This window comes from Lutra lutra, chromosome 8 (genome assembly GCF_902655055.1).
Source record: "Lutra lutra chromosome 8, mLutLut1.2, whole genome shotgun sequence".
Lineage (NCBI taxonomy): Eukaryota > Metazoa > Chordata > Mammalia > Carnivora > Mustelidae > Lutra > Lutra lutra.
Window position 1 is genome coordinate 59,205,124 of NC_062285.1, and position 21,081 is coordinate 59,226,204.

Sequence of the window (21,081 nt, forward strand, 5' to 3'; positions counted from 1 at the left end):
TGGGGGTTCACTCTAGGCCTCCTGGCTAGAGGGTATGCAGGGATCACCTAGGTTATCCCTTTCCTCCTCCTCCACCCTGCTCAGGTGTTCTGGGTTGACCTGGGGTCTGGGACAGACTTACCTTGGGCACCCTGGGAATGACTTGGGGAGGTTCTGGGTAGACAGTGGTGAAATTCTATCAAGTAGATAAGGGAGCCAGTTCCCTCCTTCCTCTCTTATTTTGCTTCCAGGGGGCCTGTGATTCTCCCAAACCTGAGACACCCCATAAGGCTAGGGTCACCTTCCCTTCCCCAGGCTGAGTTGGTGTCAAAAATAATTAGAAATATAGTAGATAAATAATAAAACCTTACATTTGTATAGCACTTTATACTTTTTTTTTCAAAGCGTTTTCACATCCATTATCTCATTTGATCCTCACAACAACCTTATGAGGTAGGTAGGGCAGGTGGTATGACCCCCGTTTTACAGCGGAGAAAACAGACCCAGAAAGGTTAAGTGACTAGACAAAGGTCACACAGCTGGGACCAGAACCTTACCTCTCGACCTGTGGTTCACTGCTCTTTCTGTGTACCACGGTAGCCTGACTTTGGTCCCTGGGTAGAGGGAGGCAGACTCTTGGTATCAGGGTTTTCACAAAGGCCTTCTGTTGCTCCTTGGGCTAGCAAAGAGCGTCAGGCTCTACTATCCCAGTCATCCCTAGTCCTTGATGCTCTACAACAGTGGTTTTCAAACTGTCTGTGTTTCAGAAAGTTCTGGAACACATAAACCGAGTGAGCAGAACTTGGCTCTCCCCATGTACAACTCCCCCTTCCCCAAATTGGATTCAACCAGAAGCATTGTGTTTTCACCTAGTTTATGTATTGGAATTCCAATGACATTTTATTAAAGAAAAAAAACTGCTAAATCAAAAAGAATCGAAAATGTTTGAAAACCACTGCTCTGGGATGGGCAAGATTTTGTCTGGTGCCCTAGGGTGGTGAAGAGGCATCCCTGCCAGGCAGCAGTCATTCCCCTGCACTGAGCCGTCTGTACAGAGCCCAGCATTATGTCGGAGAAGGGGACAGTGTGAAGAGAGGAAAGGGTACCACCTTCTCTGCTGTGAATTCAGAGCGACTTTTAATTCAAATCCAGCCCAATGTGGTAGGCACAGCCCCCAATTTCAGGGCTTCTAATACGTGCAAGAGGTAGAACTCAGACGTTTGAGCAAACCATGAGCTTACATGCCAGGCCTGGGCTGCTTGGGGAAGACCTCCCAGAGGAGCGTGGCCTTGTGTAACGTTTGGCAGGAGGGTGGTATAAGGCAGGGAGATGGGAGAACGGGCTCAGTGTAGGGGAATTGGTGCCCCCCCCAACACCCTATCCCCCATCCTGGGCTCTCTGCACCACTTAGGGTGTCGGATGGGTCCTCACAACTAGCGGGTATCACACCAAAGCCAAGACCCACACGCCTCCGCTCCCATTTCCAAGACAGCACATGCCCCTAGCCGGCATGTTGCACATCCCAGGGAAGAGGCGGGTGGCATGTGCTTGGTCTGAGGGAGAGCTGTCTTGTCATGGCCTGTGTCACCTCCCAGGCCTCACACCCTGAACAGCACCAGCATGTCCAAGGCATATCAGAGCACCTTCACAGGCGAGACCAACACCCCATACAGCAAGCAGTTTGTGCACTCCAAGTCATCACAGTACCGGCGACTGCGCACCGAGTGGAAGAACAACGTGTACCTGGCCCGCTCCCGTATCCAGGGCCTGGGGCTCTATGCCGCCAAGGACCTAGAAAAGCACACAATGGTCATCGAGTATATTGGTACCATCATTCGCAATGAGGTGGCCAACCGGCGGGAGAAAATCTATGAGGAGCAGGTATGAGCTGGCTTATGGCCCCTGCTCTGCGAGGAGGGAGGGTGAATCGGGGGGGTTAGGTCAGGAGAGCAGGTAGAAAGCTGTGGGAGGCGGGGGAGGTGAGAGATGGGAAAAAGGTGGAATAAGAACTGAAGATAAGCCCACTGCCCAGGTCTGGTACCCGATCCCACCACCAGCACCGCTGCCATTCTCTGACATTCTTCCCACTTCTGCAACTTCTTCCCTTCTAGAATCGAGGCATCTACATGTTCCGAATAAACAACGAACATGTGATTGATGCTACGTTGACTGGAGGCCCTGCCAGGTGAGAGAGGAATGAGGCAGGAGGAATTTTAGGGGTCCCTGGGGGTGACACTCAGGGTGGGCCAAGAAGGAGCCAGAAGCATCCCAACTCAGTTGCCTGGCATCCCCGACTCTGGCCCACTGCTTAGGTACATTAACCATTCCTGTGCCCCTAACTGTGTGGCGGAAGTTGTGACGTTTGACAAGGAGGATAAAATCATCATCATCTCCAGCCGGCGAATCCCCAAAGGAGAGGAGGTGAGAGGAAGTGTCCTGTGTGAGTGACTAAGCAGCTCCCTCTTCTCTGCTATTCCCCAGAACCAAGTTCCATGGCCACTGCCGTCAGATCAGATCTCTGCCCAACCCCCACTCCCTCTGGGGGGCTGGCATCGATTCTACCCTCTTCTCTTTCCAGCTGACCTATGACTATCAGTTTGACTTTGAGGACGATCAGCACAAGATCCCCTGCCACTGTGGAGCCTGGAATTGTCGAAAATGGATGAACTAAGAAGCTTAGAGGCTACCAGGCAGGGGAGTCCCCCCACCCCCAACCTCTTCCCTGAAAGGGATGAGGGGGAAGAGAGGTAGCAGCCAGAGCCAGGACCCAGGGCTGGGGCTGCCGGCTAACCGGAGCCCCTGGAGCAGGAGGCTGGGGCAGAGGGCCCTAGGCCAAGCCCACCCTGGGGACCAGGGACAACCCTCTTCCCCGCCACCGGCCCCCAGGCTGGCATCTCTGCCCCCAGCTCCAGGAGGGGCCAGACAGAAGCAGCCATTGGGCATCTCAGGTTTGAGGGGGATATGGGCCGGGAACTACCCAGAAGCAACTGGGAGGCAGCAGGGAGGGGGGAGGAGGATGTGTGGCCGGGCCTCACAGCCCTGCTTCTCCCACCGACCTCTCCGGCCCAACTCAAGGCTGCAAAGAGACTTGACTAAGCTTGACAATCCCAAAGGCCGGGTCCCACACCTGGCCCTGCCTGCCGGGTCCTGCCCCCACCCTCACTCCCATCCCCTTCCCTCTCAATCTGTCTCTGTCTCCCTCTTCTCCTCTGTGTTTCTGTCTCTCTATGGGTTGTGTTTCCTTGTTTTCCACTCTGACAAATGCAACATGAACGGGAAAGAGGCGCCCAGCTGCCCAGGAGGGCAAGCCAGGCAAGCCGGGCAAGGAGACCCCGCACCCACACCTACCTCATTTAAGTGTTGGATTTTTTGCTGTTTTGAAATGTGAGACCCTCTCCAAGCCCCCTACTGCCCCGACCCTCTCTTCCGCCTCACTGCCCTCTTCTGAGTGGGTGGAAGGAGGGTAGGAAGAGGAAGAAAAACAACAACAAAAAATCCATCTTTGTTTTTAATTATGGGCATGGGATGGTGGTTGAGGCTAATGCTGATGAAGATTGGGGATAACTGGCCCCTAGTTGCTCTAGGACTTCCTTCTCCATCTGGACATGGGGGCAGGAGGGGTGTGCTAAACCTAGGACCAGGATATCGCCCTCCTGTTTTCCCAACCCCATCATGAGCCCATTTGCCCTCCAGCCCCTGGATGGGGTGGGTGGGTGGTCGGGTGAGGGCTATCCCTGAGTGGCATGCCCATACCCAGTGAGGCAGGGTGTGGCCCGGAGCTCCCACTTTCCCTCAGTCACCAAACTGCTGCTGGTCTGGTGGGAAGGGGTGGTGATGTGGGGGTGGGGAGCTTAGTGTCAGCGCGGGGAGGGTGGGGGGTATTTATCTATTTATACATGGGATTGTACATAGTCTTGTGGGGAATGGGGGAGCCGGCTGGAGGTGAGAACCCTCCCCTCTCCCCCCACCCCCGGGGAGAGCAAATGTAAAACTACTAATTTTTGTGCTTTATATATTCTATATAAATATATCTATTTTCTTTTTACAAAACCAGTTTATAAATGGTAGGGGGGTGTGGGGCGGACACATGGAGCTCCCCTTGTGGGGGGGCCCCCTCCATTACCCAACCTACCGCCCTTTTCCTCACCCCCTCCTCCCCACCCCCTGGCTGTGACTGCTGTAAGGTGGGGGTATAGAGGCTGGGCAGTTCTCACCCCCCTTGTATAGTTGGACTATGTTATAACGCACAAAAGTGAGCTGGCCCCAGCGGGAGCCAGAGGGTGATGGGTTCCCTGCCTCCCTTTCCTTCCCCTTTCTGCCCAAGCTTGTGCTGCAGTTGAACCTCTTCCTGGGGCTTAGGGGTAGGTTGGGGGTGGGTGAGGCCCCAGACCCCTCTTGAGTAGGGAGTGTGGGAATGAAGATGAAGCTTATATGCAGTTCTCTCCTAGGGGCTGTGGGCAAAGGGCATTTTGTAACTAATATTTTCAAGAATCAAATGTCTGGAGTGTAGGGGTGGGCTTGGTGGCGGTGGATGGGCGGGCCTGCTGGAGGGGGAGCAAGGTCGCTGTTGTGATTTTAGGTTTTGTTTTGTTTTGTTTTTGAATTTGGGGGGTTGCGGATTGATGAGGATAGGGAGATTTTTTTTTTTTTTAAAGCTGCTTCCTCAACTGTTTCAAGCTGCAAATGTTTAAGAGAATAACATCCCCCACCCCCACAAAAAACCACTGTCATTAAATCAGGCAGTGAGGAGACTGGGCTGCTGCCCCCAAAGCCATTGGATATTCCTTTTCCAAGAGCAAAAGGTCTAGGCTACAGGGAGAGGGAGATTGGCTCTTGTGAGTCAGGCTCTGGTTGGGGCTTGGGCCCTGGGATTGGGAAAAGGGGATGGGGCAGACTTTGTAAGCATATGCTAGGTATCCGATAGTCCTGTAGAATTTAGTGAAGAACCTTATACAGTTTTTAATTTTTATATAAACTAACTCAGACCCAAGCTACAAGGTTGGAATTTTGGTTGTTGGTTTTTTGTTTTGTTTTGTTTTGTTTTGTTTTTTTTTAAAGTACCCCGCCTGTATAATTGCATCTGAATTCCCTCCTCTTCCCGCCCCCCCCCGTGTTTGTATTTTGGGTTGGTTTACACTTGCACATATTCAGTTTTCAGTTTTTCCCTTTTACAGTCTTCTCCCCTCACCTTCAGGACCCTCCCCCTTTTTAAAAAATAAATCGCTGACAAGTGTGAATCCCGTGAAGACTTTATTTTGTGTTGTGTGTATCCTGTACAGCAAGATTGGTCCTTCGTAACAACGGATGAAATGATTCCCTTTTTTAAAGCGCCCTCTCTCCCTCCACCCCCAGCGCCCTGTCCTTGGCATGTTTTGTATCAGCGATCATTCTGAACTGTACATAATTTATGTTGCAAGAGGCAAAGGGCAAGTTTTGGATTTTGCTTCTTCCAAGTTTGTTTTTAAACGACAAATAAAAAAAGAACATTTTAAATACAAGCGGCTCCGTCCAGTCACCCTCGCCGGCAGCAGATCCGGAAAGTCCGAGAGCACCCACGGGAGGGCGGTTACACAGGCCAGGCCACGCCGGAAGAGTGATGTCCCCGCCTTCCGCCCTTGGCTTGCATGTATCTGACGTAGGCGGAAGTGGTGTCGCGGTACCGGACGTGGGGCGGGGCTCCTGCCCCGCTATCAGAGAGCTTCCTAAAGCGAGCGAACCCAGTCAGCGCCTCTTGAAATGGAGACGGTGAGGAGCACGGGAGGGCGGCGAGGGGCGCTGTGGAGCCCGAGACCCCCGTTAGGGGACAGGGAGGCCTGAGCAGGGACCGACGCTGCACGAGAAGCCGGTGTCCGTCCTATGCCGTGACCCTGCCCCTCTGCTCCTTCGCTGGGCGCATCTAGGACTGGGCCGCGCGATGCCTACCTCACGTCCGTGGTACTCTAAGCCCGAGCTGGCAGTGACTCTTTGGTCTCAGTTAGGAACCCGAGCCTACCTCAGCGATCTCGGACCTCCTTTCCTCTTAGCACCTCAAACCTTCAGAGGTTTGCCAGAGAGTGCAGGGCTGTGCTGTGATCCGGCTTTCCTGGGTAAGGCAGGGGGCTTCTGAGGGACTCCCGCTTGCAGGGTAGCACCTGGCCCCCGGTTGTCTTGAGTGTGAGCCCTGCAGTCCCTGGCAGGAGGGAGACGAGAAAGACTTTTTTACTGCTTCGAGGTGTCTAGCGAAGTTACATTGCCTTAATAAGACTGAAAAGTGGGTTTTCCCTGAAGGAGGGAATCTTTCAGTGTTAGAGGCCGCTGTGTCCCTGGACAAGTTTAGGTTATGCCCTGTTCTGCGATTCTAAGCAGGCGTGTTGGCACAGATCCTTCTTGGCCAGCAGGCACTACCAGTTGTGGCAGGTCCTTGTCATCCTCCCAGAGATGCTGCAGGTAGCCTTTCACATGTTTGGATCCAGTGTGACGATCAGGAGCCTTTTCTAATACTCTGGAGCCATATATCCTCCCTCAGGCAGAGTAACTCTTCCCGTGTCTTGGTTTTTATCATCTGTTACTGGCAGGTTCATCTTTCTTTGGGTCAGTCCTATGCCCTTAGTAATTCCTTTACCACACCCTTTCTCTGCTTGCAGAGAAGTCCTGTCCGTCAAGTCTTAAAGGAGAAAACAGACCGAAGTGGTGAAGTGATTTGCAGTTGGGCACCCAGGCAAGGGAGTCAACTCTTACAGACTAAGAAAATTTTGAACAGAAATAAAATGTCTGGGACACCTGGCTGGCTCAAGTCAGGAGAGCATGTGACTCTTGATCTCAGGGTCATGAGTGCTAGCTCCATGTTAGGCATAGAGTTTACATGAAAAATAATAAAAATAATAAAGACTAATAAAAGGTCTGAGTCCATTAAATGCAAAATAACTTATCAATTTTTATTTTACTTACTTGTCAACGTAGTATGGTTTACAGAACATTTTTACATAGCTTTTCTAATTTAGTCCTCACACTTTTTGTATTGATTAGGTTCTTGGGATAGAAATTGTCTTAAAAAGAAGAAAAGAAAACCCTTGCTTTGAAAATGCTCAGCCTGCCTGGAGTGGGGGTGAGGGCAAACCAATGACAGCTGTTACCGAAGGTAGACTGTAATGAATGCTATCATCAAGATGCAAACAAAGGACTGTGGAAACATAGAGGAGGGAGAAATTATTATGGACCTAGGAGAGGGCATTGCAGGTTGAGAGAACAGTGTGAGCACAGGCATAGAAATTGGGGTATGTAAAGATGAATTGGGGGTGAGCCAGTGGCTTGATGTTGCTCAAGCTTTGGATTTTGCTTGCAGTGGGAGAAAAGATTGGAAAAGTAGGCTGAGGTCAAGTTGAAGGTATAGCATGCCACACTAAGTTTGAACTTTGTTTTGTAATAAGGGGAGCCATGGATGCTCTGTGACCAAGGCAGGGAGTGTGCTTTAGGAATGTTCTTAGCAGCTTCTGCAGATGGATGGAGCCACTTCAGAAAGTAGTGACCTCCTAGGTGCTGGAGATAAAAGTCCCTTAACAAACCTGAGATGCTTAGTGAGAGAACTTGGAGGCAGCATGAAGGATGAAAAGGAGATAGATTTCGGACAGTGAGACTAGTTTAGAGAATGTTGCAGAAGTGAGAGGTAAAAGCCTAAGTTGAAACTGAAAGTGGAAAGGAGAGAAATGGATTTGAGACATTTCTAACATATCAGTTTAGTTGATAGACATTAAGGACAAGTTTAGGTCATGCCCTGCCCTGCAAGTCCAAGCAGACATATTGGCATAGCTCATTCTTGGAGGAATCAATACTACAGTTCTAGGCACTCAGAGGAGAGCAATGCAAAAAAACAGAGATGGGAACCCCAGTAAGAATAATAGGATGAAAGGACAGATGCTGTTTTGTATTGAAGTGTTTGAGGAGTTTTTGTGATATCTGTGGCATTCCAGCAAACAATCAGAAATGTGGATTGGGGGTAACTGGGTGGCACAGTCGGTTAAGCATCTGACTTTTGATTTCAGCTCAGGTCATGATCTTGGGGTCATAAGATTGAGCCCCACATCAGGCTCTGTGCTCAGTGCCAAGTCTGCTTGAGTTTTTCTCTCCCTCTCCCCCCAGCATGTGCGTGTTCTCTCTCTAAAATAAATAATTTTTTTTAAAAAATGTGGATCAGAAGTTCAGAAGAAACTGTGAGTCCATGTGTCAGATCTAGCCTGTGCCTCCATAATATTTTATACTCGTGTTATAGTGGTACTTTCCCAGGTTTCCTGTGTTATTAAAAGCAGAGAGAAGTTAATTATTCTCCAGTGTAGAGAAACAGGCAGAAAGGTAAAGTCATATTCAATAATGCCTTACTCTCTTATGTAGGTTTCTGTATCTCTAGCTGTACATCACTTTTTCTTCTATAACTTAATCTTAGGCCTCTCTCTTCACAGGCGTATGCATCATTATCATTATCAATTTGAGAGTTAAAGAGCAAAACAGTTGAGATTTATGTGCAGAACCCCATGCTAAGTGGTGTGGGTGATACAAAGAAATATAAAATAGTTTTAGCTTCTGGGAATTTAAAACCTGTTTGGATAGATAATGAACAAAAAAACTATAGCACAATGTAGTATGTATTATATGATGGGTATAATAAACAGCTACACAAGAGCTGTTTCTGTGTCTTTGTATAGCTCTTTGTGAGACTGCGTTATCCCATGTGTGTATCATTTCCACTGAACAGCCCTCTCTCCCACTTAAAAGTGATGAGGCTGTTGTTCCGATAGCCTTGCCAAAATGCCGGGCCAAGCTGATAGTCTTATGCAGTCCAGACAGAAGAGGGAGATTATTCCCCTTCCCTCCTGCCCCCACCCTGGCCCATGAGGGGAGGGAAATTTAGAGCTGTCCTGCCAACTTGACCCTGTTTACCACCAACCTACCAAGTTCAAGCCAAGGCCTTCAATTTCACGTTACTACATAGCTATGTAGGTGAAGTATGACTTTAAGTTAGTTTTGGTATGTTACCCAGAACAAATGGAGCCAAAACTGTTCATTCCAGTGGATTAAAATTATCATGACCCCTCTTGGGTTCCTAGATAACAAGAAAATTTCCAAATGTTCCCACTTGAGGGAGCCCAGAGATGGTTCTGAAGGTTTCTCTGTATTCAAAGTGCTCTGATGTCAGACTGTCATGGTCAAATCAACTTGGAAAACCAGCATCCTCTGGGTTGTAGGAGCCTTTGACTCATAAGGGTGGTAAGAGGAATCAGGTTCCCAGTTTCAAAACATTTATTGTCCTCTTCCACCCCTCAGTCAGTCAAGCTTTAACACTCTGTAACAGTCAGCTGCTGGGATCCTCCCCAGATGTGGTCCTGTCTCTCCCTCTTTCTCTTTTTTTAGAAGGGTGGGTGGTGGGGGAGAGAGAGAGAATCTTAAGCAGGTTCTATGCCCAGCATAGAGCCGGATGTGGGGCTTGATTTCATGACCCTGAGATCATGACCTGAGCTGAAATCAAGAGTTGGACGGTTAACTCACTAGGCCACCTAGGTGCCCCTGATGTGGTCCTCTCTTAATGGTAGAGGGGTATGTCTATGATTCTAGTGTCTAAGAGTAGGTTTAGTATTTGGAGGAAAGCAGTATTGTCTCTCTGGCTTCCATGTTTTTTTAAGTAGATCTGTGAGAACCTTGTGGATTCTCAGATTTTCTAGTCTCAGCTTTTAAGTCGAATGTTTCATTAGGCAGTGTGGTTAAGGGCATAGACTTTGGAACCATGCAGATATGTGTTCAAACTCGTATTGTACCCCTTACCAGCCATGTGATGTTGGGCAGGCTGTTTAATATTTCCTGAACCTCAGTTTTCTAATTAGTTTTTACCTCAGGGTTGTTATGATTAAATAAGGTAATATTTTAAGTGGGCCTCATAGTGCTTTAAATGACATCGTTAGTTCATTAGCCCTTCTCATCATGCTCGGCTAAAATGGATGGAGCCCAGGATAGGCTGAATCTTTGTTCCTCTTGTCTCTCCAGGTCACTTCTTCAGATAGCTCCCCAGCTATGGAAAATGAGCATCCTCAAGGTAAGTTTACTGAAGAAAGGAAACTGCTACGAAAGCAATAGCCCAATCCTAACTTGTCCTCAGCGATGCTTTTGAATTTCTCTCAGGATGCCCCCTGGGAAAAATCAAAACTGGGCCAGATAATGTGCCAAACCATACCAGTCAGGATTAGTAATTTGGCAGGATCACCCAGGAATAAATCTTGGGCAGGATGGGAATGATTAATATTTTCAATTATCGAACCACTGAATTTTTTTTTTTAAATAAAATCCAATTTCAGAAAACAAAAATCAAAATATTAAGGATCCCTGAAATATTCTTAACCCTAATGAGATTTTACTGGACTCAAGTCATTTTGTAGTGAGGGACTCATAATATGACCCCATTAAACCGGCTGAGGAATTCTCGGGAGCCATGAAGGCCTACATGAGATACTCTGACAATGAACGGTAACCAGTTTTTGGGTGGGAAAACTTCCCCTAATTTGGCTCTAATGTCATCAGGCTTTTGAAATGCATCCTCCTCCTTGCCCCCACATTTTTAAACAAACCTGTTTATAGTTTGCATTGATACCCTTGGTTCAAATAGAGCTCTGTTTTTCTGGCACCGAAGCAAATTTGGTTTGGTTCACAGATGAAGAAACAACCTGTAAGGAGGGTCTGAGGGGCACCCTCCACTTTTGCCTGAGGAGATGCAAAAGCAGAAGTAATGGGGCCTGTGCTTGGGGCACAGAGGGGGTTTGAGAGGATCCTTGTAAAAGACTAGTTAAAAGATGGCAAGTGGGGACAAGTGCAAGGAGAGAAGGAAGTTAGTCTGACTGGCTTTCTGTCCTGCACCATTGATTCAATGGAGATTGGCGGGAAGGAACTGGAAGACTAGGGGTGAGGGTGGGCCATGGGGCAAAGGAGGGAAAGGCAGACAACTAATGCATTTCATTTATAACAAGTAATAGAAATCAAAGACTTAAAGGAGATTAAAGACCAATCAGAATAATTTGGCAACTTTAATTCTTAGGAAGATCAAAGTTCCCTCCAAACCTAATTTGATGTTTTATTACTAAGAGCGAAGACCAGTATGGTACAGTAGTACTCCAGAGGAATTAAAGGAAGATCCTCAGGGCTGCTTTACCCACATTCATTTTATGAATGGATGCCTCCCCTACCTCAAAATGCTTTAAGGAGGTACTGCTACCATAACATGGTTCCTTATTAAGTTTGAAAAGTGCCTGAAAGTTTGGGCACCAGAAAGACACCCCAACAACATGTGTCTAAACTGCAACTTCAGGTTAATATGACTAAAGCAGTTACATTGTGAGAAGTGCTGAAGGTATGTGATGTCTTTCCCGGCACAGAGGTGGCCTTGGTTCTTCACCAGATGGTGTAGCCACCATCTGAGCCACCCATGAAGAAGTTTCCCTTCCACTGAGTTACGAGGACATTGGCTCCCTGCATGACTGCAAGCTGAGTGGCGTTGGGAGGGCATCCAGGGGGTGGAGGAGGAATGTTGCCAGCGGTAGCCCCAGCTCCAAATTTGGCACCTGCATCATACCCTCCTTCCACCAGCACGGCTGAACCAGGTGGATAGATTGGATCAACTGGGTAATAAGCCATAGGGATTGTGGAACCTAAAGGTCCAACAGCCACAGACTGGGCCATGGGAAGATACAGTGAGGCGCCAGGAAATGCAGCAGACATGGTGGGGACTGTGGCGGCCCCAGGATGCACGAAGCTTGGACGATAGAGCTCGGAGTAGGCAGGCGGAGCATCAGTATAGGGTGGAGCCTGAGGAAGATGCAAGGTCTGAGGGTACACGGGATTCCCAGGAGGCTGCACAGGGTAGGTTGGCTGCGTTGGATATTGACCTTTGCTGTTCATGGTGGCTGCTGGTCTGGTTCGGCTCAGCGTCGCGGATGGTTATTTTTTTTGTCCTCTTCCTGTTCGTAGTCACTTCCGTGTCAACCACTGAAATTTTTGAGGGAAAACTTCCATAGGCAATTCTGGGCTGGCTAACCATGTATCAGTGGTGCATGGTATTTTCTGATTAGCCCAGAAACAGTGCCACTAGGATTTTATCATCCAGTGAGCTCACTAAAGCCACTGAGTGTACATGAGAAATTATAGAAAGGCCTTGAAAGCCCTTAAAACTAATCTAGAAATAGAGGCACTAAACCCTAAAATCCAGGGCAGAGGAGAAGGCAGTTCTAGCACCTGCCCAAATAACTGGTTAGAATGGAAGGGTCCAGCTGTAGACTATCTAGAAAGAAGCAGAACTTACAGGTGCCTCCCTTAAAGGATTTTATCCAGGAACACCTCTGGGTCTTACCAGGACATGTTGATGGCATTAGGAGTACACACTTTCTCAGAGAATTGAAATATGGGCTGAGATCTTAGGACGTATTATTAAGGATCTATGAGTTCTCCACAAGAATTTTTAAATGTTCTGTTTTCATTTTGTTGGTATCCTAAAAGGTTAACATAGTCATATTTGAATTATCTGAGTGATATCTTCATAACTGAGTACTGCCGCATGATACTAGTGCCTATTTTATGTTTCTGAGTACATTTGCAGTAGCACTAAGGCAAGGTTCAAAACTCAAATTGTGAACCAAGCAGTGCTGTAGGTGCATACAACTACGACAACCTATAGATCTTGTCACATCTAAAAGGACGCAGCAACTTTCCAGGTCTTGGCAGTTATCACTGTTCAGAAATTCAGGCCTAAGATCTGATTTTGAAAGAAGCTCAAAATTTGGATTTTTATTTCAATCTCCAGATTTTTACAATTGAGAAACTGATTTAAATTATTTTTAAAATACTGAGAAAGCCAAATCAAATGTGTTTATAAGTCTGTGACCTAAATTGATGGTATTTAACTGTCAGTGTAGCATGTCTTAAACTGGCATCTAAAAGGCATGTTCTTGGGAACTCCTTAAACCAGCCCCTTGGGCAAGACAGGGGAGTTCCCGGATGTCCCCCAGATGGGGGACACTGGATGTGGGACACTGGAGTCCCACAGAGGCCAGCAGCACGGGGCCATAAGAGATTTCCTTTGAAAAACAATAGTGGGCTTCAGTCAAAGATGGTGGACTGAATACATGCATCTACTTTTGTTCCTTCACAAAAGCCTACTAAAACCACCACAAAAGAATTTTTTTCAAAAGAAACAAACCCACCAGAATAGAGAATAAGAGAGGAGACATTAGTAATTGGAAGCTGGAAAACAGATGCACGAGTGGTAAATCATTTAGCAGACCTGAGAAAACTGAATTACAAACTAGCAGCAGGGAAAGCCAAGAGAAGAATTGAAGATCTAAGAAGCAGTTAGATTCAGAGACTCCCTACTCCAGTGAGTGCAGCTAGGAAACTCCTCCTCCCAACTCTGGCAAAGACTGGATGTCTGAAGAGGAGGTCAGGCCCAGCTGAGGGCTGCAGTACTATACCAAACACAGGAGCATGAATGAACTACACTGGATGCTGAGATCCCAGTCCTTTCATCAATCTAATTTCCCGAATGCTGACAGAAAAGTCTTCACCCTCCAAGCACAAAATTGAGTAAATAATCTTCTGCAGAATCCCCTTGAAGGGAAAGCCCTAAAAATAAAAGTACTGAATGTTCCCCATCTATACAGCTCATAGTCAATAAGACTTATGTGTACATTTGAGCTGCCAGTCAACTTTAAAGCCTGCACTTTGGGGCATCTGGGTGGCTCAGTTGGTTAAACATCTGTCTCCAGCTCAGGTCGTGATCTCAGGGTCCTGGGATCCAGCCATTGGACTCCCTGTTCAGCGGGGAGCCTGTTTCTCCCTCTACCCCTCCTTGCTTGTGCCCTCTGCTCTCTCTCGTCTGTCCTCTGTCTCCAAAATAATTAAAGTCTTAAAGAGAGAGAGAGAGAGACTGCATTCTTAGAATATGGTTTGAATGCTCCTTTAAACCAAGGATAACCAGACTCTAAAAAATGCCTCTAAAATAAAAAGAAAAGTGATTCAAACTGCCCTCTTGAAGAACAAACAGAGGGAAAAAGCAACAGAAATCAATGCATAGAGAAGAAAACTTTAAAAAATTAATGTTAATATATACTCCGATAATCTATTTCCACCATGCAACAAATAGAGGATGTCTTGTTCTTTTTTTTTTTTTTTTTAAAGAATTTTCAGAAAACAAAGAAGAGCTCTTAGATGTTAATAGGAAATAGGAAAACTTTTAAACTAAGTAGGAGGTTTGGAAAATTAAGTGGAGGAAGACTCCCAAAAAATAGAACTAAAAATCAAAGAAGTGTGGTGCCTGGATGGCTCAGTTGGTTAAGCGTCTGCCTTTTGATTTCAGTTCAGGTCATGATCTCAGGGTCGTGAGATCGAGCCCCATGTTGGGCTCTGTGCTGGATGTGGAGACAGCTTAAGATTCTCTCTCTCACTCTCCCTCTGTCCCTTCTGCCCCCTCAAAAAACAAAGTGGGGTGCCTGATTGACTCAGTTGACTCTTGATCTTAGGGGCTGTGATTTCAAACCCATGTTGGGTGTAGAGATTACTAAAAAAGAATATCTTTCTAAAAAGCCCCCAAAATCAAAGAAGTAAAGGAAAGAAAAAGAAGTGTAAACTAGAAGAGATATTTTTAACAACAAAAACAACTCACCAAACAAAACAAAACAACCTTAAAGGGTCAGTCTAGGAAGTCTGATTTCTAAATAATAGGGGTTACAGAAAGAGGAAAAGGACAACACAAAGGGAAGGAACTGATCAAGGAAATAATTCAAGAACATTTCCTGGAACTGAAGGACATTAGTTTTCATACTGAAAAGATTCATTGAGTATTCAGCACAGCGGATGAAATTGACCCACCCAAAGCACAATCATCATGAGATTTCAAAAACAGTGGAAACAAAGAAGATCCTGAGCTTCCAGAAAGGAAACAAACAAACAAACAAACAAAAACATGTTACATAAAAGGAATTGGAATTGCCTCGGACTCTCAACACACCAGAAACTAGAAGGCAATGGGAGCAGTGCCTTCAACATTCTTCAGGAAAATAAATCCAAACCTAGAATTTATATCCAGCCAAATTATACATCAAAGATGAGGGTAAAATAAAGATATCTGCAGGCTGTGAGGTCTCAAAAATTTACCTCCCATGCACCCTTTCTCAGGAAGCTACAGGAAGGTGTATATCACCAAAACAAGGAAGTAATAAAAAAAGAAAAAGAGGGGTGCCCGGGTGGCTCAGTGGGTTAAAGCCTCTGCTTTCGGCTTGGGTTGTGATCCCAGGGTCCTGGGATCAAGCCCTGCATCGGGCTCTCTGCTCAGCAGGGAGCCTGCTTCCTCCTCCTCTCTCTCTCTGCCTGCCTCTCTGCCTACTTGTGATCTCTGTCTGTCAAATAAATAAATAAAATCTTTAAAAAAAAAAAAAAGGAAAGGAAAAGAAAGAAAGTTGAAAACATAAGAGAGTACAGGACACAGGAGTGCCAGTACAAGAGAGACATGAAAGGGGGCCCCTGGATGGTGATGAAGGAAGATCTCTGGAAGACAGCTGTGCACACCAGCAAACCAGCCCAGATTTGAGCAGGTCAGAAGATTCACGAGAGACTTCTTTGGGTGGTTTAAAGTGATAGACTAGTGCTTCTGAATTTCTTGAAAGGAGATTTAAATAACTGGTGAAGAGTTTGGGGTTGAATTAGTTATGAACACTTGAATTAGCTATGAATACTTGATTAGTTATAAAAACAAAAAGACAAGACAGTTATTAACTCCAGGGAAAACAATGTTGTGAAAGAAAGAAAAAAAAAGTCAGGAGTTTACCACTGGGCTTCACTCCGAAAAAGGAATTCCGTCAAAATTATTTTAATACTAATGTAGCCAACATAATTTCTGGAAGAATGGGGAGATGGGAAGTACATGTTTGTGTTGGGGTCCTAGTAGGAAGGAGAACTAAAAATTCTCATATTGCTTGAATGATAATAGATAATGCCCCAAAATGGAAGAATTAAAAAAAAGAAAAGGTTGTTATTTATAGACCTAGATATAAATACCAAAATCATTAATCTGGGTAGGGGTAGGACAGGGCAGTAGGTGACATGGATTGCAGTTTTTCTTAACAAAATCTCTAGAATTGTTTGGCTTTTTAAACAGTATAGTGTTAACGGTAAAAAATTAAACATTAAAAACACCTGGCATAGCATTTAAGGTCATGAACTTTGGAATCAGGTCTGTGTGTAAGTCTGGCCACTTACTAATGGTGCAACCTTGAGCAGTTTATCTGCTTCCCACCTGTTTTCTCATCTGAAAAATGAGGACAGTATTTGCTTTACAGATTTGTCATAAGGAATAAATGATGTGATATTTTTAAAGTACACATAGCATAGTACATAGCACCTTCAGGTTTATTATTTTCTGGGTTGCTTCTCCAGTTTAGAGCAAGCAATTAAAATCAGAGGAATAGACGGGTGAATACAGCCAGGCTCTCCCATTTGTCTAGAGTAAATGGGATGATTTTGATTGACAGGGTCATCCCAAGATGGACTCTCAGGGTGCTTGCAGCCAGGTTAATTAAGCACTGGGCTTCAACTGAGTGTTGATCTGAAACAGCCCAACTTGGACCATGACTTTCTCATCTGCAGATCTTAGAAGAACTTTAAGAAGCTTACTTGCATTTTAAGAAGCTTAATTAGGTCCTAATTGAGAAAAGACAACAAGTGAAAATGCACTTAAATATATGAAAGGGGAAATTTGAGTTAAAGATGAGAAAAAACCTTTAGGCTAGAAGAGGTTAATGAAAGCTATTAATAGATTTTCTGTTTTAGTAGCTGTCTTTTGCCTGAGGAGCCGATAGAGTCCTACCTGGATATGGGGGTTGGATGAAGTAGTTTCTAAGGGGTATATCTAGTTTTTCTGGGAACAGTAAGAACAAAACAGAACAGGGGCCTTATAAAAAAAAAAATCAGGCTATAAATATTTGAATAGCTACACTTTTATTTTCTGCCTCTGTTGATTGTGAGTTGTTGCATGAAAGGAAGTTTCTAACTATCCCACCCTATGCAGAGACCCCAGAATCCAACAATAGTGTGTATACTTCCTTCATGAAGTCTCATCGCTGCTATGACCTGATTCCCACAAGCTCCAAATTGGTTGTATTTGATACTTCCCTGCAGGTGGGTGAAATCCTCTTCTCCCATCCCCCTTCCTAGGAGCCTCTGGTTCAAAAACTCTAATCCTATGTCATCCTAAGGGTAATTTCCTCGTCCTTATATGGGTTTAGTTTCATGTTTTTCCCAACATACCCAACCCCCGTTCTTTTAAAGTCTTGCACCCTGTGAATATTCCTTTGTGATCATGACTCTTTTGGCTACAGGTGAAGAAAGCTTTCTTTGCTTTGGTGACTAATGGTGTACGGGCTGCACCTTTGTGGGATAGTAAGAAGCAAAGTTTTGTAGGTAGGCAAAATTTTCTGGAACACAGTATTATTGGCACCTTGTGCTGGGCAGGGGGAGAAGCTTTGAGCAGTGCTGAGGAATCTTGTCTTGGCTTCTAGGCATGCTGACCATCACCGATTTCATCAATATCCTGCATCGCTACTATAAATCAGCCTTGGTAAGACTGGTACCGAAGCCCAATGACCAAACCTTTTTTGCCTACCCAAAGTCCCTCATTCCTAGTTCCTTTCTTCCAAGCAAACCATGAGGGGTCCATGAAGTAGAGAGATCAAGTCTCAAGTTCTTTGCTTCTGCTTCCAGGTACAGATCTATGAGCTAGAAGAACACAAGATAGAAACTTGGAGAGGTATGTAGGGAACTGGGGGTGGTAAAAGGGGAAAGGCTGGAGAGTTTTCTGGGAAATTGTTTTCCATACTGGTATTTTGTGAACCTCCCTTTTCCCTTTAGAGGTATACCTACAGGACTCCTTCAAACCACTCGTCTGCATTTCTCCTAATGCCAGGTGAGTTCCAGCTACCCATTTGTCCAGAAGGGGAGGAGCCTTGCCACCAGTGAAGCTAAAGCCCTAGATACCTAAAGATCCAGGGGCGGAAGAGAAACAAGACTCTCTTCCCAAACACACACACATTCACACACTCTTAAGGTCTAGTTTGAACACTGCTCTCCTCTCCCAATCACCAGTTTTCCCTGTTTATAAACATACTCTTAGAAGCTATTTACTCACCTCAAGCTCAGCACTGTGGGACTTACCATTATGCCCAATTTCCCACAGCTTGTTTGATGCTGTCTCTTCATTAATTCGAAACAAGATCCACAGGCTGCCAGTTATTGACCCGGAATCAGGCAACACCTTATACATCCTCACCCACAAGCGCATCCTCAAGTTCCTCAAATTGTTTGTAAGTGTCCTCAGCCTGGTTTTTACTTCCTTTTTTTTTTTTTTCTCCCCAAAGAGAGACAGCAGGGGTGGAGGAGTCGGGGGGTGGTTGGCAGATGAAGAGAGAGAGAGAGAGAGAATCTTAAGCAGGCTCCACACCCAGTGCAGAGCCTGACATGGGGTGCTAGGATCATGACCTGAGCTGAAATCAGGAGTCATACACTTAAGCGACTGAGCCACTGGATGCCCCTGGTTTTTACTTCTTATATACTGGGTTGGAGGGGTAACCAAGTGTGGTGGTGGTGGGGTTCTTGAAGATGACCCTGATGGTTCTCTCCTCAGATCACTGAGTTCCCCAAGCCAGAGTTCATGTCTAAATCTCTGGAAGAGCTACAGATTGGCACCTATGCCAACATTGCTATGGTCCGCACCACCACCCCTGTCTACGTAGCTCTGGGGATCTTTGTACAACACCGAGTCTCAGCACTGCCAGTAGTAGATGAGAAAGGTGAGAGATTGTGCAAGAGACGGAAGGCTCCAGGGAAGTCAGGGTGGTTCTGGGAAAATCTCCTGTCCTTCAGCTCAGCCTGAAGGGTGATGCTATAGGCAGGGGGAGCCTGGGATACCAGATCCTCTTTGCTGAGCTGCCTCTGTCCCCCTAGGGCGTGTGGTGGACATCTACTCCAAGTTTGATGTTATCGTGAGTGATTGCGGAGGGGCTGGGAAGTAGGGAAAGGGGTGGGGTGTTGAATGTGGAGAGGGAGAAGAATTGAGTCTCTTCTGGGACATAAGGGTTTTAGAAGCTTCTAAGCTTTCAAATCCAGTTTGAAAAGGAATAAGTTGGGTGTGGCTTGTGGGCCTGGCTAACAACTGCCCTGAATCCCTCTGGTACGGTCGGGTGGGCTCAGGGTTTGGGGGCTTGACTCCCTTGCTTCCCTGCAAGCACCTTCCTCTCTCTCCCCAGAATCTGGCAGCAGAAAAGACCTACAACAACCTAGATGTGTCTGTGACCAAAGCCTTGCAGCATCGCTCCCATTACTTTGAGGGAGTCCTCAAGTGCTACCTGCATGAGACTCTGGAGACCATCATCAACAGATTGGTGGAAGCAGAGGTAGGGAGGCCAGTGACTCAGAAGGGGCTGGGGGTGCAGCTTGAGTGTGGGGTTTGGCAAGGTGGGTAAGGGTTGCAGGGTTCATCCTAACTGAGGCTGTCACTAAACCCCTTGTTGCTCCACGCAGGTTCACCGACTTGTCGTGGTTGATGAGAATGACGTGGTCAAAGGGATTGTATCTCTGTCTGACATCCTGCAGGCCCTGGTGCTCACAGGAGGAGAGAAGCCCTGAGCTGGGGAAGGGGTCAGGCAGCACCAGGGGATATGCCCCACTCACTGCCTGCCCCATGTTCTAGCAACCATGGATGAAACCTTGAGAATTGTGACTCTCTTCCCTGCTCGGGAGCTGGGGAGGGTGCGGGGCGGGGGGGAGGAAGGAGAATGGATTTTTAGCTATCCGTATCCTAACACAGCCTAGCCCATCCTAGCCCTTGCCCTCTTAGTTGGAGCCCCCTTTCTGGGTGAATGATGGGCTATGTGCCCCTCAGGCCAATTCTGATCTCTAAGAGATCCCCAGACCTCACCTCTCTCTCTGTCCCTGACTCCACCCTAAGATAATAGCACAACAAAACTCTTCCTAAAGATATTTTTATTCATCCTGTTTCATGCTGTATGGAGGAGGCTGAGTCCATTTAGTGACATTTCTTCCCATAATGGGAGGTGGGAGGATTGTAGGGAGGAGGGTCTTGGGTTCCTGTGCTATGTGCAAATGAAGGGAGATGGGGGTTATGTGGAGGAGGAGGGCAGAGCGATTAGCTGAGGCTATTGCTTTTCATGGCAAGCCTAATTAAAATGACAGGAACCTCTTCATGGTATCGCAGTGTCTGATTCTTGCACTTCATAGACACTACTGTTCCAACTGTTCTACTTTTTTTTTAAGATGTTTTAAAATTTATTTGACAGAGAGGGAAAGCAAAGCAAGGGGAATGGTGCACAGAGGGAGAGAGAGAAGCAGGCTCCCTGCCGAGCAGGGAGTCCAGCGTGGGGCTCCATCCCAGGACCCAGGATCATGACCTAAGCTGAAGGCAGACGCTTAACCAACTGAGCCACCCAGGTGCCCCACCGACCGTTCTACTTTATATGGCTTCTTCAACCCATTACTAGCAACAGGAATAATGGCACATACATATATACACACACATATGTATGTAAAACTGTGTCAGGCACCATTCTTAGTGCTTTACATCTATTAATTCATTTAAGCCTCAGAACAATAGTAGATATGATTCCAGTTTTACAGATTGAAAAAAAAAGAAAACTGAGGCAGAAAGGCTAAGTAACCATCCCAATGCCACACAGCTAGGAAAATGTAGAGCTAGGATTTGTACCCAAACAGTCCGGCCCCAGAGCTCCTGCTCTTTACCACTACACTAGACTTACTGCCTTTCCAACTTTCCATCCATAACTGTTTCCCACCCTATTCCCCCGCAATTCTCCATATTACCTTACTTTTCCCTCTGCCTGAACCATAGCTGAGACCCCAGGGAAATCTAACAGTGTTAGATCTGAGTAGAGAGACTGAGGGTCTCCTTTAGGCAGAGAGATGTGCTACTGTCATCAACTTTTCTTAGGGAAGGTTGGACTCTTTGTTTGAATTTTGCTGAGCTGGAATTGTCTTTGAACCTACAAAATGCCTTACCATTCTTCCAAGGTGAGA

General features: G+C 46.4%; 3 protein-coding genes across 8 annotated transcripts in view; 2 read left to right on the top strand and 1 right to left on the bottom strand.

Moving 5' to 3' along the window:
• The window catches only part of KMT2D (lysine methyltransferase 2D), a 39,890-nt gene extending 34,674 nt beyond the window's left edge, over positions 1–5,216 (top strand). The window contains exons 53-56 of the mRNA XM_047741731.1: positions 1,575–1,860; positions 2,091–2,164; positions 2,292–2,400; positions 2,558–5,216. Coding sequence (XP_047597687.1) covers positions 1,575–1,860; positions 2,091–2,164; positions 2,292–2,400; positions 2,558–2,650 — 562 coding nt within the window. The 3' untranslated portion in view covers positions 2,651–5,216. The remainder of the gene's footprint in view (positions 1–1,574; positions 1,861–2,090; positions 2,165–2,291; positions 2,401–2,557) is intronic.
• A 344-nt stretch (positions 5,217–5,560) lies between these two features.
• On the top strand, positions 5,561–20,239 carry PRKAG1 (protein kinase AMP-activated non-catalytic subunit gamma 1). 5 transcript variants are annotated; one of them, XM_047741727.1, is made up of 13 exons: positions 5,656–5,724; positions 5,880–6,065; positions 9,988–10,036; positions 17,045–17,154; positions 17,355–17,436; positions 17,535–17,593; positions 17,737–17,782; positions 17,884–17,938; positions 18,209–18,335; positions 18,656–18,821; positions 18,976–19,013; positions 19,278–19,424; positions 19,552–20,239. In XM_047741727.1, the coding sequence occupies exons 3-13, from the start codon at positions 10,015–10,017 to the stop codon at positions 19,654–19,656; spliced, it is 957 nt and encodes a 318-aa protein (XP_047597683.1). In that variant the 5' UTR covers positions 5,656–5,724; positions 5,880–6,065; positions 9,988–10,014; the 3' UTR covers positions 19,657–20,239. The 5 variants fall into 5 exon arrangements, with proteins under 5 accessions (XP_047597679.1, XP_047597680.1, XP_047597683.1 ...); XM_047741726.1 differs by having other exon boundaries at positions 5,675–5,724; positions 5,958–6,065; XM_047741724.1 differs by lacking the exon at positions 5,880–6,065 and having other exon boundaries at positions 5,618–5,724.
• LOC125107079 (DAZ-associated protein 2-like) lies at positions 11,002–11,962 on the bottom strand. 2 transcript variants are annotated; one of them, XM_047741730.1, is made up of 2 exons: positions 11,588–11,946; positions 11,002–11,510 (listed from the first exon to the last, which is right to left on the bottom strand). In XM_047741730.1, the coding sequence occupies exons 1-2, from the start codon at positions 11,887–11,889 to the stop codon at positions 11,189–11,191; spliced, it is 624 nt and encodes a 207-aa protein (XP_047597686.1). In that variant the 5' UTR covers positions 11,890–11,946; the 3' UTR covers positions 11,002–11,188. The 2 variants fall into 2 exon arrangements, with proteins under 2 accessions (XP_047597686.1, XP_047597685.1); XM_047741729.1 differs by having other exon boundaries at positions 11,262–11,962.
• Positions 20,240–21,081: the final 842 nt, after the last annotated feature.